Genomic DNA, 21096 nt, shown 5'->3' on the forward strand with positions numbered 1-21096 from the left:
TTATTTATATTGTCCTGAGTTGAATACTGATTGATCTCCACTTGTGCTAATTGGGTTAATTATCTGCACCTGCTCCTCCCGAACCTTGTTAATAAAACATCATAAAGATACATTATTTTATTTTATACCCAGGCAATGGACAAATGTCTGCTCAGGTCATTGGTTCAAAATTAATGAATTTGTCTGCTATATCTTTGCACAGTAGCTAGGTGTCACTGGTGAGCAATGCTGAATGAAGCTTCGAGTAATGAACCTGTGGCTGAAGCAATGGCCTGCGAGGTCTCAGTGGTTCAGGAAGCCTCTTTTTGCCATCACTACCAGGCAGTCTAGGAAACCAGGCCTGCCAGGATGAGAGGGAGACCGTGGAAGCAGGACAAAAACCACACTTGGAGTCTGAAGAAGCACAACAAGACACAACAAGACAAGGAAGAGTTGGTCACAGGAAAAGCCTTACTCACAACCATAGATATCATATAAAGGCTAGATGTCTTAAGGCGGAGTCACTTCCGGCATCACCGGCGGCCATCTTAGGACAGGGCTCTGTGAATTAAGGTGAGTGAGCAGCACGCACACAAATCCTCTTATCTCGCTGAATTCTGGACGGATTTACAAACGGTTTGGTTTCTTACAAACGTTATTAACGTGGCTATAATTCTGAATTCTTAAACATTTTGAACATAATTATTCATATGTATGCAGTATAATAGCTACATCTCTGACGTTTATAACAAACCAAACCGTTTGAAAATCGGTAGAAAATTGAGCAAGTTATGGTTATTTAAAAGTACATGCACCATGTTATGAGTGAGCGAGCACCCTGTCGTAAGATGGCCGCCGTGTGGGGATGTCGAGCTCCATTGGCCAGCAGCGCGGACGAGACATCTAGCCTTTATATGATATCTATGCTCACAACAGTCTGACAAAGGACTTCTTCTTCTTCTTCTGGTGTTTAATGGCGGATTGGCAGACCAACATAAATGGTGCATTTCCGCCACCTACTGATCTGGAGTGTGGAGTATACTTGGCTTTGGAAGAAAAAAAAAATTTAATTCTATTTATTCTGACAAAGGACTGAACACAAACGGATCTAAAATAGGGGAGATAGTGAGAGATTAATTGATAACAGGTGTGAAGAGAACAAGGATAGTTAAGGATAACGAGTGGGAGGGAAGAAACCAAAATGACAGCGAGCACATGGCAAGCTGTCAAAGCAAGCACATGTGCTCAAAAGACAACAATGCCCACAGGGAAAAGACAAAAACACTGCAGATCAGACCGAAGTCATGACAATATTGATCTGATATATAGCAAATTCATTTTAAATTCATTCAGGTACAATTACTAAACATAGCTCAAGGTCTTTTGGTCTTTTTATTAATTTAATTATTAAACTAATTATATAAACTATTGTCAATGCACAACAAATTGTAGTGTAAACTGGTTCCATGCCTTTATTGATAAAACTTATAAGGACAACCTCAGGAGTTCAACGTCTTCATTCAATGCAGAAGTAGTCCATCGCAAATCCCATCATTTGCCCTGCATGCTCTTTCCGGCCCAGAGCCGGCAGGCCACAATCTGCACTCCAACCATAAGAACAGCGTCGAAATAACCATGAGAGTTCATCATATCTTCTCCATCCAGTGGAGAAGAAAAAGATTGCAACTTGTACAGTAACATTTGACACTCATGGACCCATCAAAGACTTCAATTTTCAACCACTTCAAGAATTGTGCCCACTGCACAGACCATGCAAGTATCAATTTAATGAGTTGCTCTGAAAATGATAAGCTGATGGTTCTTTTCATAGTTAAATGGATATTTTCTATATTTCCATTTCCTGTTTCCAGTTTCATTCTATCACTCACCATTTTTACCTATGCATGTATGTATGTATGTATTTATGTTTGTTTAGTTATGTTTGTGATTTAGTTAGTAAAACTTGTGCACAATATGTATTTGGTTCTGATTCTCTGCTTACAACAAAATCTATTTAAGATCTTGATCTTGTTTTCAGGCTCTAAGCACCGTACATGCTAAGAAGTTATTTTTCGGTGGCTATGAAAAATACGCTTTTCTTAGAATAAATGAATAATCAAAAGAGTCCGTAAGTTATAACAGGAGTTAGATGAACCAGTACAACCAACACATGCTAGAATAGTGCAATGAGTGGGTTGTCAAATCCTGTGGGGGGAGGGTACGCAAACACAACATCCTGTTTGTTCAGAATCTGTCTGTCAAAGAAGTGTTCGCATATTTCAGGAACTAATTTTAAAATGGTTAACATGGTTGTTTTGCTCTACTTGTGGCATCTGGTTGGTAAGTTTTATTTATATTTAAACGGAGACATTTTTAATCGGACAGATCTACATTGTTTGTTAAACCCAAGATAAAAGATGCTGCAATCAAACTAAAATAGCCACAACAGAACATTGGGGAAGATGCAAAAAAAAAAACACACAGCAGAATCTGTTCGTACCAAATTTGCAGTGGTGTAGTCTAGTTTTTTGTAGTGAGTATACTGTGATACACTTTTTAAAGTGGGTATACGGAAATCCTTGACCTTTCCATAGTGAGTATACGCCATATACCTGCGTATCACGTAGACTACACCACTGCCCATAACCAATCATTTTTAGGAGCAAGGGCACTAAAGGGGCCAACTGTGGGACTGTATTATTAATTAATTATAAACCTGTTATTTAATTTAAAAAAAATTAAATATTTACCCTACATCTGTGACAAATTCAATGTTCTTCAGGAGTGTTTGGTGATACAGATGCAGTGAAGTCAGTGTCAGTGATGGAGGGAGATTCAGTCACTCTAAACTCTGATCTTACTGAAATGATGGATGAAGATCTGATTCTGTGGAGGTTTGGAAATAAGAACACTTTAATAGCTCAAATCAATGTACAGGACGACAGCATGACTGTATATGATGATGTTCCTGATGGGAGATTCAGAGACAGACTGAAGCTGGACGATCGAACTGGATCTCTGAACATCACAATCACCAGGACTGAACATGCTGGAGTTTATAAACTACAGACCAACAGTGTAAGCACGATTTTCAATCTTACTGTCCATGGTGAGTTATCAGTTTCACATATTTTAAGTATTACACCATTGAAAGTGATGAATCTTAAGATTAGATTGTTTTGATCTTCTGTTGGCTTGGGTCGCACTCATGTTTTGCACACATGACATCTGTACTGAACACTTATAACAGCAGAACACTTTTAAGCATCAGAAACCACTTTACTCACCTATTCTGCAACATTTTATTCACCGATCCAATGTGGCCATTGTCTAAACCAGTGTTACTCATTGCGCGGCTTGCGAGCCTCATGTGGCTCGCCAAGTTTTAATTTGTGGCTCGCATGGTGGTAAATAATGCGGTGATATGATCATGCAGTCACTATAGATATTTCATAAAAACATTAAAAACAAGTAGGGCTATAACATAACTCATTACAAACTCAAAGTGTCAGCTCTATTACAAATAATTTCAATAGGATTGAAAGGGGTGGTTTATCGAGAGAACATGTTAAAGGTCCCATGACATGAAATTTTCACTTTCTGAGGTTTTTTAACATTAAAGGTCCCATGACATGAAATTTTCACTTTCTGGGGTTTTTTTGCATTAATATGAGTTCCCCTAGCCTGTATATGGTCCCCAATTTTCTAGAAATTTCAATCGGTGTAAATCGAGCTTTTGCTATCTTTCTCTGCCTTTGAGAAAATGGAAGCTCAATCGCGCTGATCTTGAATCTCCTCCTTGTGACGTTATAAGGAGGAATGTTACCTCCCCTTTCTCTGCTTTGCCCGCCCAGGCGCCCAGAGAATATTTTCCGCCCATGAGAAAATAAGCTAGGAAGTAGGAACGCGCGCGCGCGATTTTAGTTTGTCTAGTATGTCTACGAGATAACATGGCTTTTGAGCGAGCGAAGCATAACAATTGCTCAATAATTGGATGTACAAATGAACACCGAAGGGTCAATACAGAGCTGGGCTTGCTGAACGTCTGAAACTAAAATCTGGATCACTCTCTTTGGCTCAGCTACACACCTCGGACAAGTAAGTCAACTAATGATATACAAGTGTGTTGCTTTACTGTTTATGGTTACCTAGATTGTTACAAGTAGAATGTGGCTGTAACATTAGCTATGCAGCTATGCAGTTTATGTGTGTGAATACACACACTGTAACGCGAGTGTTGTACACGTCTTTGTTATTTGGATAACCGTTTTCCTGTTGGTTATATGGCGCGCGTGATATCCGCATTTCAAGATCGCAGAGCTTGATGTAATTGTAATAAGATAAATACAGACGTACAGATCTCTCATGAAAAGGCAACAGTAGGTTCGCGTTAGCTACATGATAATAACTGTAAACCATCCGAATAAAGTACCGTATCCAGACATAATATTTTAAACTAACCATTCGGAAACGTCCTGCTGGAGCCGCTGAGTTGCAACTTATTCATCCGTTGCTTCTCCATCCGGATCAGATTCTGGGTCAAACTGAAATGTTTGAAAGACTGCGTGTCTTCGTGCCATTGCTATATCCAATGTAAACATGCACGCCACCACGGTACCGTTGTGCAAGATGGTCAAGGCCACACCCACCCTCCACCTTGCGCCGCCTTTCTCCTCCTTATTAGTATTTAAAGCTACTGACACCGAAACGGCCTGTCTGAAGGAAGCTCATTCTGGGACTGGCTTGTAGTGGCTATAATTCTGCACCGAGGCTGAATTTTTGGAAAGAGATTTCAGATACAGTACTAGGGACCACTAAGGCCTATATTAAAGCCTACAAAAAGTAGCATGTCATGGGACCTTTAAGTGAAAGTGACACATGATGGCCCATACTTGGAATTTGACCTCTGCATTTAACCCATTGAGGTTAGTGCACACACACTTTAGGAGCAGAGTAGTGATTAGTGAACACACACCCAGAGCAGCGGGCAGCCCTGTGTGGCGCCCGGGGAGCATTTGGGGGTTAGGTGCCTTGCTCAAGGGCACCTCAGTCATTTCCTGCTGGTACTGGAATCTAACCAGTAACCTTTGGATCACCAGTCCAATTCTGTAACCATTAGGCCATGACTGCCCCGTAGTGCAACCCTTTAATTGATACTTTGCACGTGACGTCACAAGTACTGGCTGGCGGGCAAGAACGTCGTTCTCCAGCAACGAAACCCAGTAAACTAATCAAGGGTCGCCAGTTTTACTACACAAAAGTTGGTGTTTTGAGGTGTAAACGACATGCCAGATAGAGATAAGCAACCTTCACAGTATACACGTCTGTGCAAATTACCATCAAAGGTAATTTCAACATTTGTTTGAATACAATGGGTGTATGATCATGTAATTAATCGTGTCTTTAAGTTACTGTAGTTTTGTCAATCAACACCACCAGTATTCACCAGCTGGTTCGGCGAGTCAGCTGTTTGTGTTATGAGTCTAAGCTAGACTAAATGTACGTTCACACCGCCGCCGGCGAGAGCGGCAAAATTCATGGAAAATGAATGATTTCTGGGCACTTTGACGCTCTCGCCGGTGGCGGTGTGAACATACAGTTTACAGCTGTCGTCTTTTGCTAACAATAACAGAAGTGTGTGATAGGTTGTTTTGAGGTTTGCGATATCTATGATTTTCAATGAGAACCAGAGATGACCCAACAGCAGAGCTAGATTATTTACGGAGGAATTAATACTGCTCGATTATCTTAAAAAAAACTTGTCTGCTTTACACAATTTAGCTACCTTGGAGTTAATCCTAGTCCATAGTTATGCAGCTAGCTCGCTAACAGACTTGATATCTACTAGAAAGTCCTGGAACTACAGGACTCAAAGTTGAAAATACCCGTTTGTTGCCCGCCAAGTATCCGTGGTAGTCACGTGACTGCAAAGTATCAATAGGATATAAAAAAAAAACACTTCAAAACAAAATATATCATTCATCAATGACAATCAAAGAAAGAAAGAAAGAAAGAAAGAAAGAAAGAAAGAAAGAAAGAAAGAAAGAAAGAAAGAAAGAAAGAAAGAAAGAATCAACCTGTATGTGTAACATGAAGTCTGAGTGCAATGTAATTGACTCAGTTCAGTTCGTGTGGAAGTGATTCTGTCCAGTTCGTTCGAATGTGAATGCCTACTACAATCTTTGCAGGAATGAACGAACGATGAATGATAACAAATTTTATTCCTTGTGAAGGCAGAGTGGAATCCAGCGCGGTTCTCCCTCACTGTGCGAATCCAACACGATCTACTAGCGTTCAGACAATCCAGACTAATGCACTAAAACAGTTCAGACATCCATTTAGAAAAATATTGTTTTAAAAAAAAAATTAGATTAAGGATAGGCACTATTGATGGCAAAATGAGGCTTCCTGAACCACTGAGACCTCAGCCCATTGCTTCACCCACAGGTTCATTACTCGAAGCTTCATTCAGCATTGCTCACCAGTGACACCTAGCTACTGTGCAAAGATATAGCAGACAAATTCATTAATTTTGAACCAATGACCTGAGCAGACATTTGTCCATTGTCTGGGTATAAAATAAAATATGTATCTTTCTCTGTCTGAATTTACTTGTGCAGAGACAACTGTCACAAACACAATTAATTAATTATTCATAAATTGTTAGGATATATGAACAGCAAAAGGACAGGTTGTGCAGTGAACTGTTACTAGTTTTATTGCAGTGTTGTGCTTATGGGACTGGAGATTTTTTTCAAGTTTGTTGGGGTTTAGACTATTCCACTTCTTGGACAAAACCTCTCCAGCCACAGATGATGCAGGGAACATAAAGATGACAGTGGCAGCTGGTATAAATGAGGACACTGATGCTTCTGTTGAGCCCAGACAGGGAGGATTTCCTATTTATTGCTGGCTCCATTACCAGGAAAAAGGAAGTGTCACGGTTCGCGGATTTGCTTGTTCATTCTGTGTAGGCTACTGCTCTGATCTGATTGCCTATCAGTGTCAGCTGTGCTGACGAGCGATCAGATCAGTCGCAGGTGTGTCTCGTTTATGAGTCCTATATGTAGTGCTGTGTTTGTCAGGTTCAGTGTCAAGGGGCTAGGTGTCAAGCAGACCGACAGCTAAGCCTGGGCGGTTGGCAACGACTGAACTGTGAATGGACAAGAGATGGCAGAAGGAAGTGACGGATTTGATAGTGAAGTAAGAGAAATGGAAGTAGGTAGCGGGAAATTTGAAGACTGGAGTTCGGTAGGAATTAAAACTAATCGAAAGCGTAGACGGCATAAAATAAAATGAATTCAAATGGTGAGGGTGGAGCTAATGGAGCTAAGCTGAAATGTTGTAGTTTAAGGAGATGAACATAGTTCAGCATACTGAGGATGTGTGAGGTAAGTAAGAAAGCTGTAGAAATTCAGAGAGTGAAAACATCTCAAGGGATCTCATATGCAGAAGCAGTTAAAAGAGTACCGATTCAGTCAGAAAGACCAAAAGAGAAGGAAACAGAAGATATCACAAAGAATGTGTGTGATGGTTGTACCAAGATAAAGGAAGATACGCTGATAGGTAAAAAAGATTTCATCCTGTTTATGGTAGATGTGATCAACTGTACAGCACAAACTGATAAGAAAACGGAGAAAATCAATATAATAGTGAGATCAGCAGAGAAATATCTTGGAATTAAAGGTTTGGGAAGGGAAACAGTAGAGAGTATGTTGGGAGGAGGGACTACAAGTTCTCAAATATGGGATGGAGATACTGCAGTAGGCTACCTTAAATACATTGCAGTGGAATGCAAGAAGTTTAATTGCCAATGGTCAGGAGTTCAAACAATATATATCAACTTTACAAAATAAACCTCATGTCATTTCTATACAAGAAACATGGTTGAAACCACAATGGGACTTTGTGATATATGGATATAAAGAAATAAGAAATGATAGGAAGGACAGAAGTGGTGGTGGTGTAGCTATTTTTCTGCAAATTGGAATTAAATATAATGTAATTAAAATTGGGAGCAAACAAGAATCACTAGTAGTAAAGATCTTGGTAGGGCAAGAGGATATCACAATTATTAATTTTTATAATCCATGTGAAAGGCTTGACTATGATAAACTGAATAATATTGGAGGACAAATAAAGGGTAAAATAATTTGGTGTGGGGATTTTAATGCACATAGTACACTGTGGGGTAGTAGTTATACAGATCGAAATGGTATAAGTATAGAAGAGTTTATTGATGAGAAAAAGCTAGTGTGTATGAATGATGGAAGAGGAACTAGATATGACTGTCATCAAAATAAGGAAAGTGTAATAGACCTGGGGCCTCATTTATAAAACTGTGCGTAGGAACCTTACTAAAAGTGTACGTGCGCCCGAAAGCCAAAAATGGCGTACGCAAAAAAATATTCAGACTTATAAAACCGTGCGTACGCCAGAACCTGCGCAGAATTCACTTTATAAATCCCAGTCAGCGGAAGATTGTGCGCACATGCGTCTCCACCCGAAATAACCATATATGGAGCTTACAACGCCTAGTTTTACTATGCAGATCCTCATCTACATATCATTTGCATATGATTATTCATCCACGTGATAACTTAAACGTTATCACGTGGATGAATAATCATATGCAAATGATATAAACGGTACAAGAAACATTACATTAATACAAATCAAGTAGTTGTCTATCCTTGCCTTGTTTTTGAATAGCCTACATAAATCAAATAGTGTAAAATACATTTCAGAGAAAGTTTTTCTCAATCTTTTCCACTTGCCGAATTGTATCTTTAATTGATTTATATTTTTAATGGAAACAGATAGGCCTTGGGCATTATTTGCACGAAACTATTTTCTTAGACAATCTGGTATTATCATGATAAGCAATTATCTCTGTGGTTAAAACATTAATGCACGCCACAGGAAAAGGGTTCAAAAACAATCGCATCCACAACAAATATTTCTAATGATTGAATTTAAAAAATGTTGTAACTTCAATTATTTCATGTTTAAGTGTTTAACTCCATTCATTTGAATGGCATATTTAATATAAATGTTTATATCAGAAGTATCGTCACCTACATCAAGATGTTAGGTCTGGCAACTCACCATAGACACAGCTCAATCCGAGGGACAGGATAAACAGCTGTCTTTCAAATTCCCTCTGCATGCAATAGGACAGCGCTTCAACCAACCAGAGCGTTTTCCCAACAGCGGAGCTAACATTAGTTGATAGATTCAACTTTTGCCATATCTGGCCGGCAAAACTACAAATACATCTTCCTTTTTTTAAGAATGACTTAAGTGTTTTTCTTTGCTCTTATCTCAAAGAAAAACTTAAGTCCTCAAGAGTTGCGGCCAAAGCCTATTCAAAAGACCGCTGTTCTCCAGCAGCAGCCGCCATTCTTTGTTTTCAAGTAGTAGGGAACCGTTGCAACTCTGTCGCATTGTGTTAAGCCTGCCCCACCTACTCTATACACGATGTGATTGGCCTGACCCAGTTTAGGTTTTTGCAGCTCGAAAGTCAATGGAGAGTTGCTAGACTGCCCTGGCTGCAAAATAAATTTTGCTGCCGCTAGGGTGTCTAGTTCCCTTTCGAGAGGTCTCTCGTATGGCGTAAGCTAGCTTACGCTATGGGAAAACTCCTTTTCTCGAGAATATTGAAGCCAAATCTTTAAAATGCAGTGCAGCTGCACAGCATACACAGATGATCGGCGAGAGCGGTGTTGGAAACTTTATTCCCTCATAGAAGCAAGACCAGGAGACTTGAGATGGATCTTATAAGCAGAAGAGATTTATTCTTCCAAGTCTGTAGTTCATCAAGTCTAACCTAATACCGTATGCATTGTAGATGTATACATTCCAAGTGGGAGGGATTACATAGAGGCGGAGACAAAATTCAAACAAAGCAGAGGGATGATTTGATTCTATCAAGTGAAAACCGGTTAGGCAGGTTATCTGACTTGCTCAAGAGAAACAGGCCCAATCAGCATAACACTCTCATTCAAATTGCATAGACACTAATCCCATCAGCCTAATGATTCAACATCTGAGCCAGGGGCTCCGCAAGCTATTTGCAGAACAAAAGGTGAATTTCAGTGATCTGACTCATTTAACTTACAATGGAGAAAACAAGAATTGCAACTTTGCTGAGCAGCTAAAATCATTAATTAATAATTAATTAAACATTTAATAAATTTGTAATACAACAGCGGTCAATGGCTGTGCTGCGGCAACTGCACGAACCTATGGCGAGGTGGCTCAGACGTGCGAACCAATGAGGACACTTCGCACCCTAGCATGTCAGAGCCCGCCAGAATGGGTGCGGCCGAAGGCTATAAAGCACCCATCCCAAGCCATATAATCTAGATTTTTACTTCAGCGAATCTCCACTTCACTGATCTCCGGAATAAGCTCCACGCCGCCGTCGAAAAGCCATCAGTGGATCAGCACCTGCGCAAACTGCGCCGTTCACAAGGGATGTCAGAGCGGACAGTAGCGAGCTGCCCGGGGCTAGCTTTCTTTACGTTCAAGAAAGCTACCCCGCCCTTGCGCCCCGAAAGGAGGAAAGAGTGTTTTAGTCCCACCGAGGCCGCACCAACCTTCATTTCTCACATTTCTTAGTTCCCTCTTAGCAGGCAGCTGGAAATATCAATATTGCAGCAAATGAGCCTGTTTTAATACATGCACGCCCCTCACGCCCTCCTGTTTATATGGCGGGGCTTGAGTATTTATGAGCGTTTAAAACATATGACTCTGCTCTCCGCGGGATGCTCTCTTATGTGCTCACGCAACTGAAAGCTTTTGTCATTCTCCCCTGTGGTTCAAAGGCTTTCACGCCAGAGACCTGTGTTCGAATCCCGGCTCTGGCTGCAGATAAAATGTATGCCGCTCGCAGCCAGCTTTCTTACGTACAGAAAGCGAACCTGCCCCTCGCGCCCTCCCGTTTATATGTCGGGGCTCGAGTATTATATGAAGCCACGCCGACCTTTCCCTCTGTGTGACTCACATGACGCTCTCTTATCTGCTCACGTTTGCCAAAAATTTACATTATTTCAGTGTGGCGTCTGGCAGCAGATAAAAATTATGCTGCTCTCGTCTAGAGCTCGCGGCCTTACGTACAGAAAGCGAACCCGCCCCTCGCACCCCCCCCGTTCAGATGGTGGGGTTCGAGTATTTATTAGCCCCTTCTGTGGCTCAGTGGTGTAATCTGAAAATTTTACGCCAGAGACCCAACTTCGAATCTCGGCGGTGCTGAATATTTTCACCAAAGTAAACGAGCTCACACCGGCACAGCCCCAGCGTGACTCACTCTCTTTGGCAGAGTCCGAAGACGGGGTTGGTCGGGCTCAACTTTGACCCCGCTTCCCATGTAATCCCAGCAATATATGCTCCCCTGCAAATATAAGGTGTTCCACATTCCCCAGTACTCTTCTCAGGTGGCTGGAAACGTCAATGTTGCAGTCTATGGGCCTGTTACAAAACACGCTCACCTGCAAACAGACACCGGTTTTACAGTGACGCAAATAAAGCTCAATATGGAGCTCTTTTCTGTATCACTTGTAGGTCACGTGCCCGCGACTATGCGTGCACCCCTAGACACAAGCACTGTTACCACAGTTTCAAATATTTCCCCAGCTCAGGCTGGAAGTCACATAAATATAGCGCCTGCTGTTATGTACGCACCCCTGCACAAAAGCACTGTTCCCACAGTCACAAAATCTGTCTGTCATGTAGGTCACGTGTCCACTAAAGTACGCACCCCTACAGACAAGCACTGTTCCCACAGTCCCAAGTTTTCCCACAGCTCATGCTGGAAGTGTAAAAAATGTAGTGCGTGTGCCCACTATGAAGTGTGCATCCCTACACATAAACACTGCCAACAAAGTGTTAACTCTCCCCCCAACTAGCGTGGGAGAGATAATAAGCGTAGATTGTGTGCCCATTGTACAGAACGCACCTCTACACACAAAAACTGTTCCCCGATCAGTTTTTCCTCCAGCTCACGCTGGAATTGTATTAAAGGGTGCGTGCACCCCTATACATGAGCGCTGTTCACACAGCAGCAAACACACAATGTGGCTGGACGGCCGGGTCCCTGTCTCGCAGTGGCCCGTCTCCAGTTTGTATTCAACCCCTTGCTATGCGGGCCAAAGCCTGGGAGGCTATCCCCGGGATATCACAATGGGTGTTAAACATAATAAAACGAGGTTACTCGCTACAGTTCGCTCGCAGACCGCCGCGCTTTTCAGCCGTGGTCGAGACGACAGTGAAAAAGGGTGTAGCCCACGTTCTTCGCACAGAAGTGTCGAAACTGTAAAAAAAGGGAGCTGTCGAACCAGTTCCCTTTTCTCAAAGCGAGTCGGGCTTCTACAGCCGTTACTTCCTCGTTCCAAAGAAGGATGGCAGTCTCAGACCCATTCTAGAACTCGGACACCATGAATGTATTTGCTATAGAAAGCATATGTAGCCTAAATCCAGCTTCAGCGAGAAAGACAAAGCATGATCGCAATCGATGTTTAGAACTCATTACAAGGTAAGCAAATCACCCAAACATTTTCTTCTTTTTAAAAAAAAAAACACATTCTATTAAAAACAGATCCATAGAAAACCACAGCGCATGTTTTTTTTCTAGCTCAGAGAATGCACACAATTCAGTGAATGCGACACCAGCAGCTCAGTTTGTGTCAAAGTGAAACCTCTGTGGTCTAATTTATTTAAGAAATGTAGTTTGACCTGATGAGTGTGTGTTATTGTTAGGGACAGATGTTTGTGGATAAAGACATCTGATAAAGACATGACATCTTTATTTCCTCTCCTGATATTATGAACCTCACCATCAGACTTCCTTTTCACAAAAACAGCTTTATAGAGACTGAAGTTTGAGAAACAGTCATATAGTCACAGATAATACAGGATTCTACTGTCACGCATCACTCATTGACTCATATTTCACACACGCTGAGCATTATAAATGAAGATATATATTTATTCATGACACTTCTGGTGTGTATACACACATACAGAGACACTGTCTCAGAAAGAATGACTGCATAAGAAATAAAAGATAAAATTCTACAAATTTATGATCATTTTAATAACTGCCTGTTACAGAATGTTGTATTACGCGAGTCTTAATAAATGCTGTATTGAGACAGTAATATCTAGTGTGTGTGGTCACGATTAGGTGGTCCTGATGGGGGAGGACACACACACACACACACACACACACACACACACACTATATTAATATCACACTTCTGTCAGAGATTTACATTATAATGTTACAGTGCTCAATGAAAATGGTTCATGTTGGCGTTTTGTTCAGCTTGTGTTTGTGGCAATGGTTCGGTAAGTGTTTTTATATCATTGCTTTACTGATTTAGTTTATGCTCTGCTTTTCATAAAGGGTAGGCTAATATGATGGATTTGTATTAGTTATTTCCAGATAAAATATACTCTGAAAAAGAGCAGATAAATTACTGTAAGATCTCATTTGGATTCAGATCTTTCCTCACAAATCATCACATTATACACAGATTCAATCAGAAACATTACACAGTGTGAATTTTCTAATCTTTCTCAGCTCGTCTGCCTGTTCCTGTCATCAGCAGTAACTCTTCACACTGTTCTTCATCATCATCATCATCATCATCATCATCATCATCATGTTCATTGGTGTGTTCATCAGTGTTGAAAGTGTGTGATGCGACTCTCTCCTGGTACAAAGGAATCAGTGTATTGTCCAGCATCAGTGTGTGTGATCTCAGCATCAGTCTCTCTCTACCTCTGGAGGTGGAATATCAGGATAAAAACACCTACAGCTGTGTGCTGAACAATCCCATCAGCAACCAGACCACACATCTGGACATCAACACACTCTGTCACACATGTGCAGGTACCACAGCACTGGTTTCAATGATTGGTGATAAAACAAAACTCAGCATTTTATTGCTTAAAAATTTACATTTATTCATAATTGTTGAACTATGTTCCTTCTTTTGTTTTTACTCAACATAAACATCTCTGTTATATGGATTATTGATATGTATGCTGCACCTTTATCCTCAATATTCCCAATCATGATCACCTTTTCCACTGATATTTCCTTTGAAAGTACCAAAGTACAGACAAATGCAGTTTCATCATTTGTGCTTTGAGTTTCTGGTTTGATTTCCTCAATGACTGGCTTGATGTTTCATCTTGTCGATCACGGCACACGCAATATTCTCTCCAGCTCATATTTCCTCAATCTTACTTTGGTCTTGTTTCTGGATCATCCAGCTTTCGTATGAAGCATTAAGGATTCTCATCTCCATCAGCAATTGATTATTTTGCTTTTGAATATTTTGTCTAAAGACCTCATAACCGTCTTGCCCACCATAAACGTAATATTTCTTGAGTTCTAGTTAAATCAGTGGTCACAAGGGCACATAAAAGCTTCATCCTCGAAACAATCTAAATTTTTTGTCCATTGGGCTCGAATTTATCAATGCTATCAGTTGGCATGATCTTGGTCTTCCTGTCTCTAACTGTTCCTCTCTCTCTATATATAGTTCCAGTCTCAGTGTCTCTGATAGTGTTGATCTCTGCTGGATCTCTGATGATTGTTGCTGTCTTCGGGATCTTCTGCATCTGCAAGAAATGTAGAAAAACTATTCAAGAAGGCAAGTGTTAAATTATAAACGCTATTGAGTTTGTAAAGGTAGTCATTTTTATACCAAATAATAATATACTTTAATAGTTCCTTTTAACCCTCATGTTGCGTTGTGGTAATTTTGACCTGGAGAGAATTTTCTTTTTCGTGCAAAATGCTCTTTAACGCTATCGCATTGGACTAAAACTTACTGACTTTGCTCACACAGGGTATACCATCTTCCCCACAAAAATGTGATAATTTTTGTTCTTGATACACTTGTGTAGCCTGGCAAGCCAGACCTACATCAATATGTTGGGTCTGGAACTCACCATAGACACGGCTCAATCCGAGGGGTGGTATAAATGGCTGTCTTTCAAATTCCCTCTGCACGCAATAGGACAGCGCTTCAACCAACCAGAGCGTTTTCCCATCAGCGGAGCTAGTTGATAGATTCAACTTTTGCCATATCTGGCCGGCAAAACTATGAACACATCTTCCTTTTTTTAAGAATGACTTAAGTGCCGTTCTTTGCTCTTTTCTCAAAGAAAAACTTAACTCCAAGTCCTCCAGACTCCAGAGTCGCGGCCAAAGCCGTTTTGAAAGACATTTACATTTACATTTTACATTTAGTCATTTAGCAGACGCCTTTGTCCAAAGCGACTTACAAATTAGGACAAAATTCAGCGAGTCATCATAAAGAGGCAAAAGCAACAACAACGCAAGAAGTGCTCAAAATACGAAGTTCAGGTATTATTCAGAGTAGCATAAGCCTGATAAGTGATGTTTCAAAGGGAAAGGAATTTTTTTTTTTTTTTTTCTATAAGGTTAAGTGCTCACGGAAGAGATTGGTTTTCAGCTGTCTTTTGAAAGACTGTTCTCCAGCAGCAGCTCTTCTTTGTTTTTAAGTGGCAGGTAACCGTCACAACTCTGTCATCATTATGTTAAGCCCGCCCCGCCTACTCTATACACAATGTGATTGGCTTGACCCAAATTAGGTTTTTGCAGCTCGAAAGTCAATGGAGAGTTGCTAGACTACCCTGGCTGCAAAATACATTTTGCTGCCACTAGGGTGCGTCTAGATTTTTAGGCTAACACTTGTGATGTTCCTGGTCAAAAGTGACCGGCCTCCAAAAATATGCTATAGCCTATGCTATTATTGGCAAATATGGGATTCATGGAACATTGATCTGTTAAGTGAACAATGCCAACATTATCCATAAATAATGCTTTTTTCACTCAAAAACTGAGGAGCATAAGCTCAGATCAATGAGGCCATCATAAGATCATTTATCACTAATTCATGTCTGTGTATCATTTAGCAGTGAGTGTGCCAGTGTGTGATAGATCACTATACAGACAAAAACACAAAACAGCATCATATTAAATATGTATAAAGATCAACATTCAATGTGGGAAACATATGCAGTAATACTGACAACACTCATTCTACCATCAGATCAACGTTAATATTTCCAGTGTTCATAATGAGCCTCTGATGAAGTATTTCCTGTCAGTTGATGACATCACAGTCCAAATCATATTGTACGTGCTTTTGTGATTCTTTTGGGAAACAGAGAAAATCAACAATTCTATCTATATGCCATTTGTATTGGAATACATGTTTATAGCATCTCATGCAAACATTAAAAAGGCATAAGGAAACAAAAGTAAGGAAACAATGTGAGTCTCTCACACTCAGGCCTATGGAAGTTTTGTGACATGCACACTTAAGGCTGGTTTTATATTGTAACATGATTTCAAGGACATCCATGCATTTATTATTATATATTGTGTTTTTGACAGAATGATAAAGAGGAGGGTCATGTGGTGTATGCGCTGATCGCCAAGAGAAGATGATCAGACTTCAAGAACCAGACCAGCGGTGTGATCGCTTTCACAGGAACCGCTGAATTTCCTCTCAGCTCTTTAAAACAATGCAGCTTTACAGAAAATCATGATGTTAATGTTTATAATATATTCATGCCTTATAGTCACAATCACATTAATCAGATTAGAGCTGACCAGCTGGGTGATAATATAGTTTTGTGACGATACAGGCAATCAAGCAGGAGAGATTTGCTATTTTTGCTCTGTGAGTATGCAAATAAAGTTGGACACACTTATATATCCAACTTATAAGAAGTTTGCTGATAATATAGTTAGATTTTTCAACAAAATAATAATAAAAATCAAGCAGTCAAGATTTGATATACAAAAGTTAATGCTATTCTTGATGTCACTCCCTTTATAGATCATATCCTGCTTAATTGTCTGTCAGTGTTAAACTGAATCTCAACAGAAAGACTCGCGCCAGTATCGAGCGCACAGACAGCGCAACAGAATCAGTTTTGCTGGGCAGTTCTCTTTCGCGCTTGAACGAACAATAACATATGCCAAAATGTCAGTTTTGTCGAGTATCCTCATAACAATAAGCAGTCTTAAATTAGTTACATAAAGTCGTAAATGAACAAGAGTAAATGAGAAAATGAGATGCTTGAGAGCCTGTCAGCAGCGGCAGATTTTAAAGTGACAGCACAGCCTGATCTCACACACGAAACGTACATATTTAGACGTAAATAAAAACTATCCAATTCGTATATATATTTACGTATTATAGTGACTTTTACGTATCATATGGACGTTATTTCAGGTTCGATACGTATCTATATTTACGTATTACAACTTAAAATACGTATAGATTCAACGTATATCCATAAATGCATGACAGCCTTGGTCTCATTGTTAATACGTATTATTAATACGTAATTTTCAAAGATAGAAAACGTACGTTTTATAGATAAATGGAAAATCCCTTAACCCCACTCCCAAACCTAAACATAACGTTACCCATTTTATACAGAATATAAAAAGGACAAAACGTACAGAGATGTGTGGGAAATGGCAATTTTATTAACAATATAGCATTAAAAGATTTTTTTAGCAGATTTGGATTATCAAGCTAATAAAATTGATGTCTTTTGTGAATTTATGTTGGGTTTTGTTGTATTATTGTTCTATTGGAGAAAACGCATTTTGTGTCTCACTGTAAATAAACTAAATATTACAAAATGGTTAAACGATTAAATAAGGTATTTTTAAGGTTTTAAAGTGTATTCTTGTGTAACTGCATGTAGGCTAATCCTCCGAAACGAGTTTGCAGCAGAAGGCACGAACAGAGCGAATGGTTATTAGCCTATTTCTTGAGTAAACTGCATTTAATAATAATAAATGCGACTGAAAACGTAATTGATAAGACATTTGAATGCAATAGAGTCAAAACATTAATGCCACGATTTTAATATGCATAAATAAGAATACGTACAAATATGTACGTTGGTAGAGTTGTTCATACGTAAATAATTTACGTTTTTGTGCTGTTAATACGTAAATATTTTACGTTTTAGAGCTGTAAATACGTCAGTATTATACGTTTTTGTGTGTATAAAACGTAAGTAAATGTACGTATGGTAGAATTACACTTTACGTAAAAATACACACGTATTCTCATGAGATCACGTTGCACAGCAGCCACTAATTCTGTAGTCAGTAATAACCAAAGAACAAAGGGAACAGAGAAAATCACTTACTGCTCTTGACTAAAGAACGCTTGCAGCTTTAATAAGGATCTAATTTAATTAATAATTTATGCAGTGCGGACTGTTTGATAACCAAATTCAATTTCTGTATATTTCATATCTGTTAGACAGGAAGGGCACATGTAAATATTACATTTATTTTTGGGTTTATATGAGGAAAGTTTTAAGTTCACTTATATTAAAAGTTGTTATAATTTTCAAAAGTAAAAAATCATTTTCATGGAGACATCAGTAGCTAGAGTGATACTTCATTCTTTAAAAAAAAATGGCATTAAACAATTGTTTAAAATATACTGTCTTTATGTTGTTTCTATATTATATTAATTTTATTTGCACACAAAACATTAATGGTGAACATTTTTGACTTTATAAAATGATTCTCTCATGTCTTGCAATTGGCCCCTATTAAACAATAAAGTAAGTAAGACATATTTTTCTTATACATAGTTTAGTAGCCTATTCTTTTTGGCAGAATTTATCATTATAATCAACTTAATTATTTCCTGGATTTTGTATCACCATAGTCCCTAAAGGTATGTAAATACAGGAAATGTGGTTAAAATTGTGAAAAACATTTTTGCTTTTTTTTAAAGTGCAAAAACTTTTCCCCCCATTTTGTGTGATGATCAAAAAAATGATCAAAGGTTGCCCAGATTGTGTTGAGCCTGCCACACTCAAATGCGGATGCTGAGCGAACCTTTTCAGTTATTGGCCTAAACAAGACTGACACCAGGAACAGACTGTCACTTGATGGCACCCTGTGAGTGATGGAAAGTTCTGATCATTTTACTCACTCGTTTGTTCGATCTCGTTCATTAAAATTAATTAATCTTTTTTCGAGTCATTTCGTTCATTTAAGGGGCTTTAAATGTTATACTTTTAACAGCCAAATTCCCCGGACACATCCACCTACGCAGTCTTTATCATATTCTGAATTAATAAATCATTATAATGCAGTCAAAAATAATTTACAGGGAACATAAATAATAAATTCCGAGTCTTTCGTTCATTTGTCACGTGACAGGCGCAATGAACGTTCATGAACGGATTGAACCCAACAATGTGGCCTAATGTGTGAAACTTGTGTTGTGGTTTCCTGGGGAGGTGGAGTAACTATTATGTGTCCCTTTTGTTTTGAGATTTTTTATTGTTTTGATGTTGTTGTTTTACATGTTTGTTATTTAATCACCTATATCTTTTTTTATTTTTTTTTTATAGTGCAATCAAGTCAAGTCCCCATTATCTTTTATAGCACGATTTACAATAAAGATGTAATGTGAACTTTGCTATTTTGAATAAACCTGTAAATAAATATCATTACTATGCCATAAAATGTACAGGCCAAAAGTTTGGAAACATTACTATTTTTAATGTTTTTGAAAGAAATTTCTTCTGCTCATCAAGCCTGCATTTATTTGATCAAAAATACAGAAACATTTTTTATATTGTGATATATTATTACAATTTAAAATAATTGGTTTTCAATTTATTATACTTTAAATTATCATTTATTTCTGTGATGCAAAGCTGAATTTTCAGCATCATTACTCCAGTCTTCAGTGTCACATGTGACATCCGGTCTATCACATGATCCTTTAGAAATCATTCTAATATTCTGATTTATTATCAAAGTTGGAAACAGTTCTGCTGCTTAATATTTTTTCATAACCTGTGATACTTTTTTAGGATACTTTGATAAATAAATAGTAAAATAGTTTTTTTAAATGTTTTAAAAATAGAAATCTTTTGTAACAACAATATACACTACTGGTCAGTAATTTGGGGTCTTTTTTTTTTTTTTTTTTTTTGTTGAAATAAATCAATACTTTTATTCAGCAAGGATATGTTAAATTGATAAAAAGTGATCGTAAAGATGATTTATATAATTAGAAAATATTTTTATTTTATTTTAAATAAATGCAGTTCTTTTTAACCTTTTATTCATCAAATATATTAGGCAGCAGAACTGTTTCCAACACTCATAATAAATCAGAATATTAGAATGATTTCTAAAGGATCATGTGATAGACTGGATGTCACATGTGACACTGAAGACTGGAGTAATGATGCTGAAAATTCAGCTTTGCATCACAGAAATAAATGATAATTTAAAGTATAATAAATTGAAAACCAATTATTTTAAATTGTAATAATATATCACAATATTTATTATTTTTTCTGTATTTTTGATCAAATAAATGTATTTTTTCAAAAACATTAAAAATAGTAATGTTTCCAAACTTTTGGCCTGTACTGTATCCCCACAACTGCACAACTGTAGAGTAAAACATTAATAAAAAAGTGATAATAAAAAATGCGTCTTAAAACTGACATGATTGTTACAAAACCACAGTCTGGGGACTCAGAACAACTGCTAACATTAAGTTTAAGGTAAAAATAACTGCCATGAAATTATAGTATCTTACTCCTATGCCATAAATTGTTCATTCACTACATCACTTTACCTCTGTCTTTATCCCCTTTTATCCTCTTCTCTTCTTTTTGGCACTGTATCTATCGCAGACTATGCTCATTTATAATGTGTCATGTAAATTCGGCCTTCCGTCACAATCAGGAAACTTTCACCGCGTCTAGAACTGGCGCGAGCTGTGTGTTAACAAAAGCAGTGCTGTCTACATTGGATGCGGAGTCGCGCACGCTACACAACAAATTACCAACAACTGATCGCGCGCGCGCTCTGTTTCTGACGCACTTCAAGCACTCGATGGGCGGGGGACGATTGGTGAGCCGGACTTTTTTGTTTTTTTTGGTAGTATTTCGAATTAATGGTTTTAAAATAGTATTATATATATATAAAAAAAATATATATATAAAAAAAAATCACTCGTTCACTCATTCTGGCGCCCCTATGGATGAGTGGCG

The 21096-nt window shown here is 38.6% G+C and overlaps 2 protein-coding genes across 2 annotated transcripts in view; both read left to right on the forward strand.

The window, feature by feature from the left end:
- Positions 1-21096, forward strand: part of LOC309474957 (uncharacterized protein) — a gene marked incomplete at its 3' end in the record, with an annotated part of 239061 nt that overhangs the window by 209976 nt on the left and 7989 nt on the right. The gene's annotated exons all lie outside the window — the stretch shown is intronic.
- LOC309476151 (uncharacterized protein) lies at positions 1171-14677 on the forward strand. Its single transcript, XM_082139373.1, has 4 exons — positions 1171-2319; positions 2762-3088; positions 13565-13876; positions 14535-14677. The coding sequence occupies exons 1-4, from the start codon at positions 2166-2168 to the stop codon at positions 14654-14656; spliced, it is 915 nt and encodes a 304-aa protein (XP_081995499.1). The 5' UTR covers positions 1171-2165; the 3' UTR covers positions 14657-14677.

The sequence above is a fragment of the Leuciscus leuciscus genome, assembly GCF_965113295.1.
Source record: "Leuciscus leuciscus genome assembly, chromosome: 15".
Lineage (NCBI taxonomy): Eukaryota > Metazoa > Chordata > Actinopteri > Cypriniformes > Leuciscidae > Leuciscus > Leuciscus leuciscus.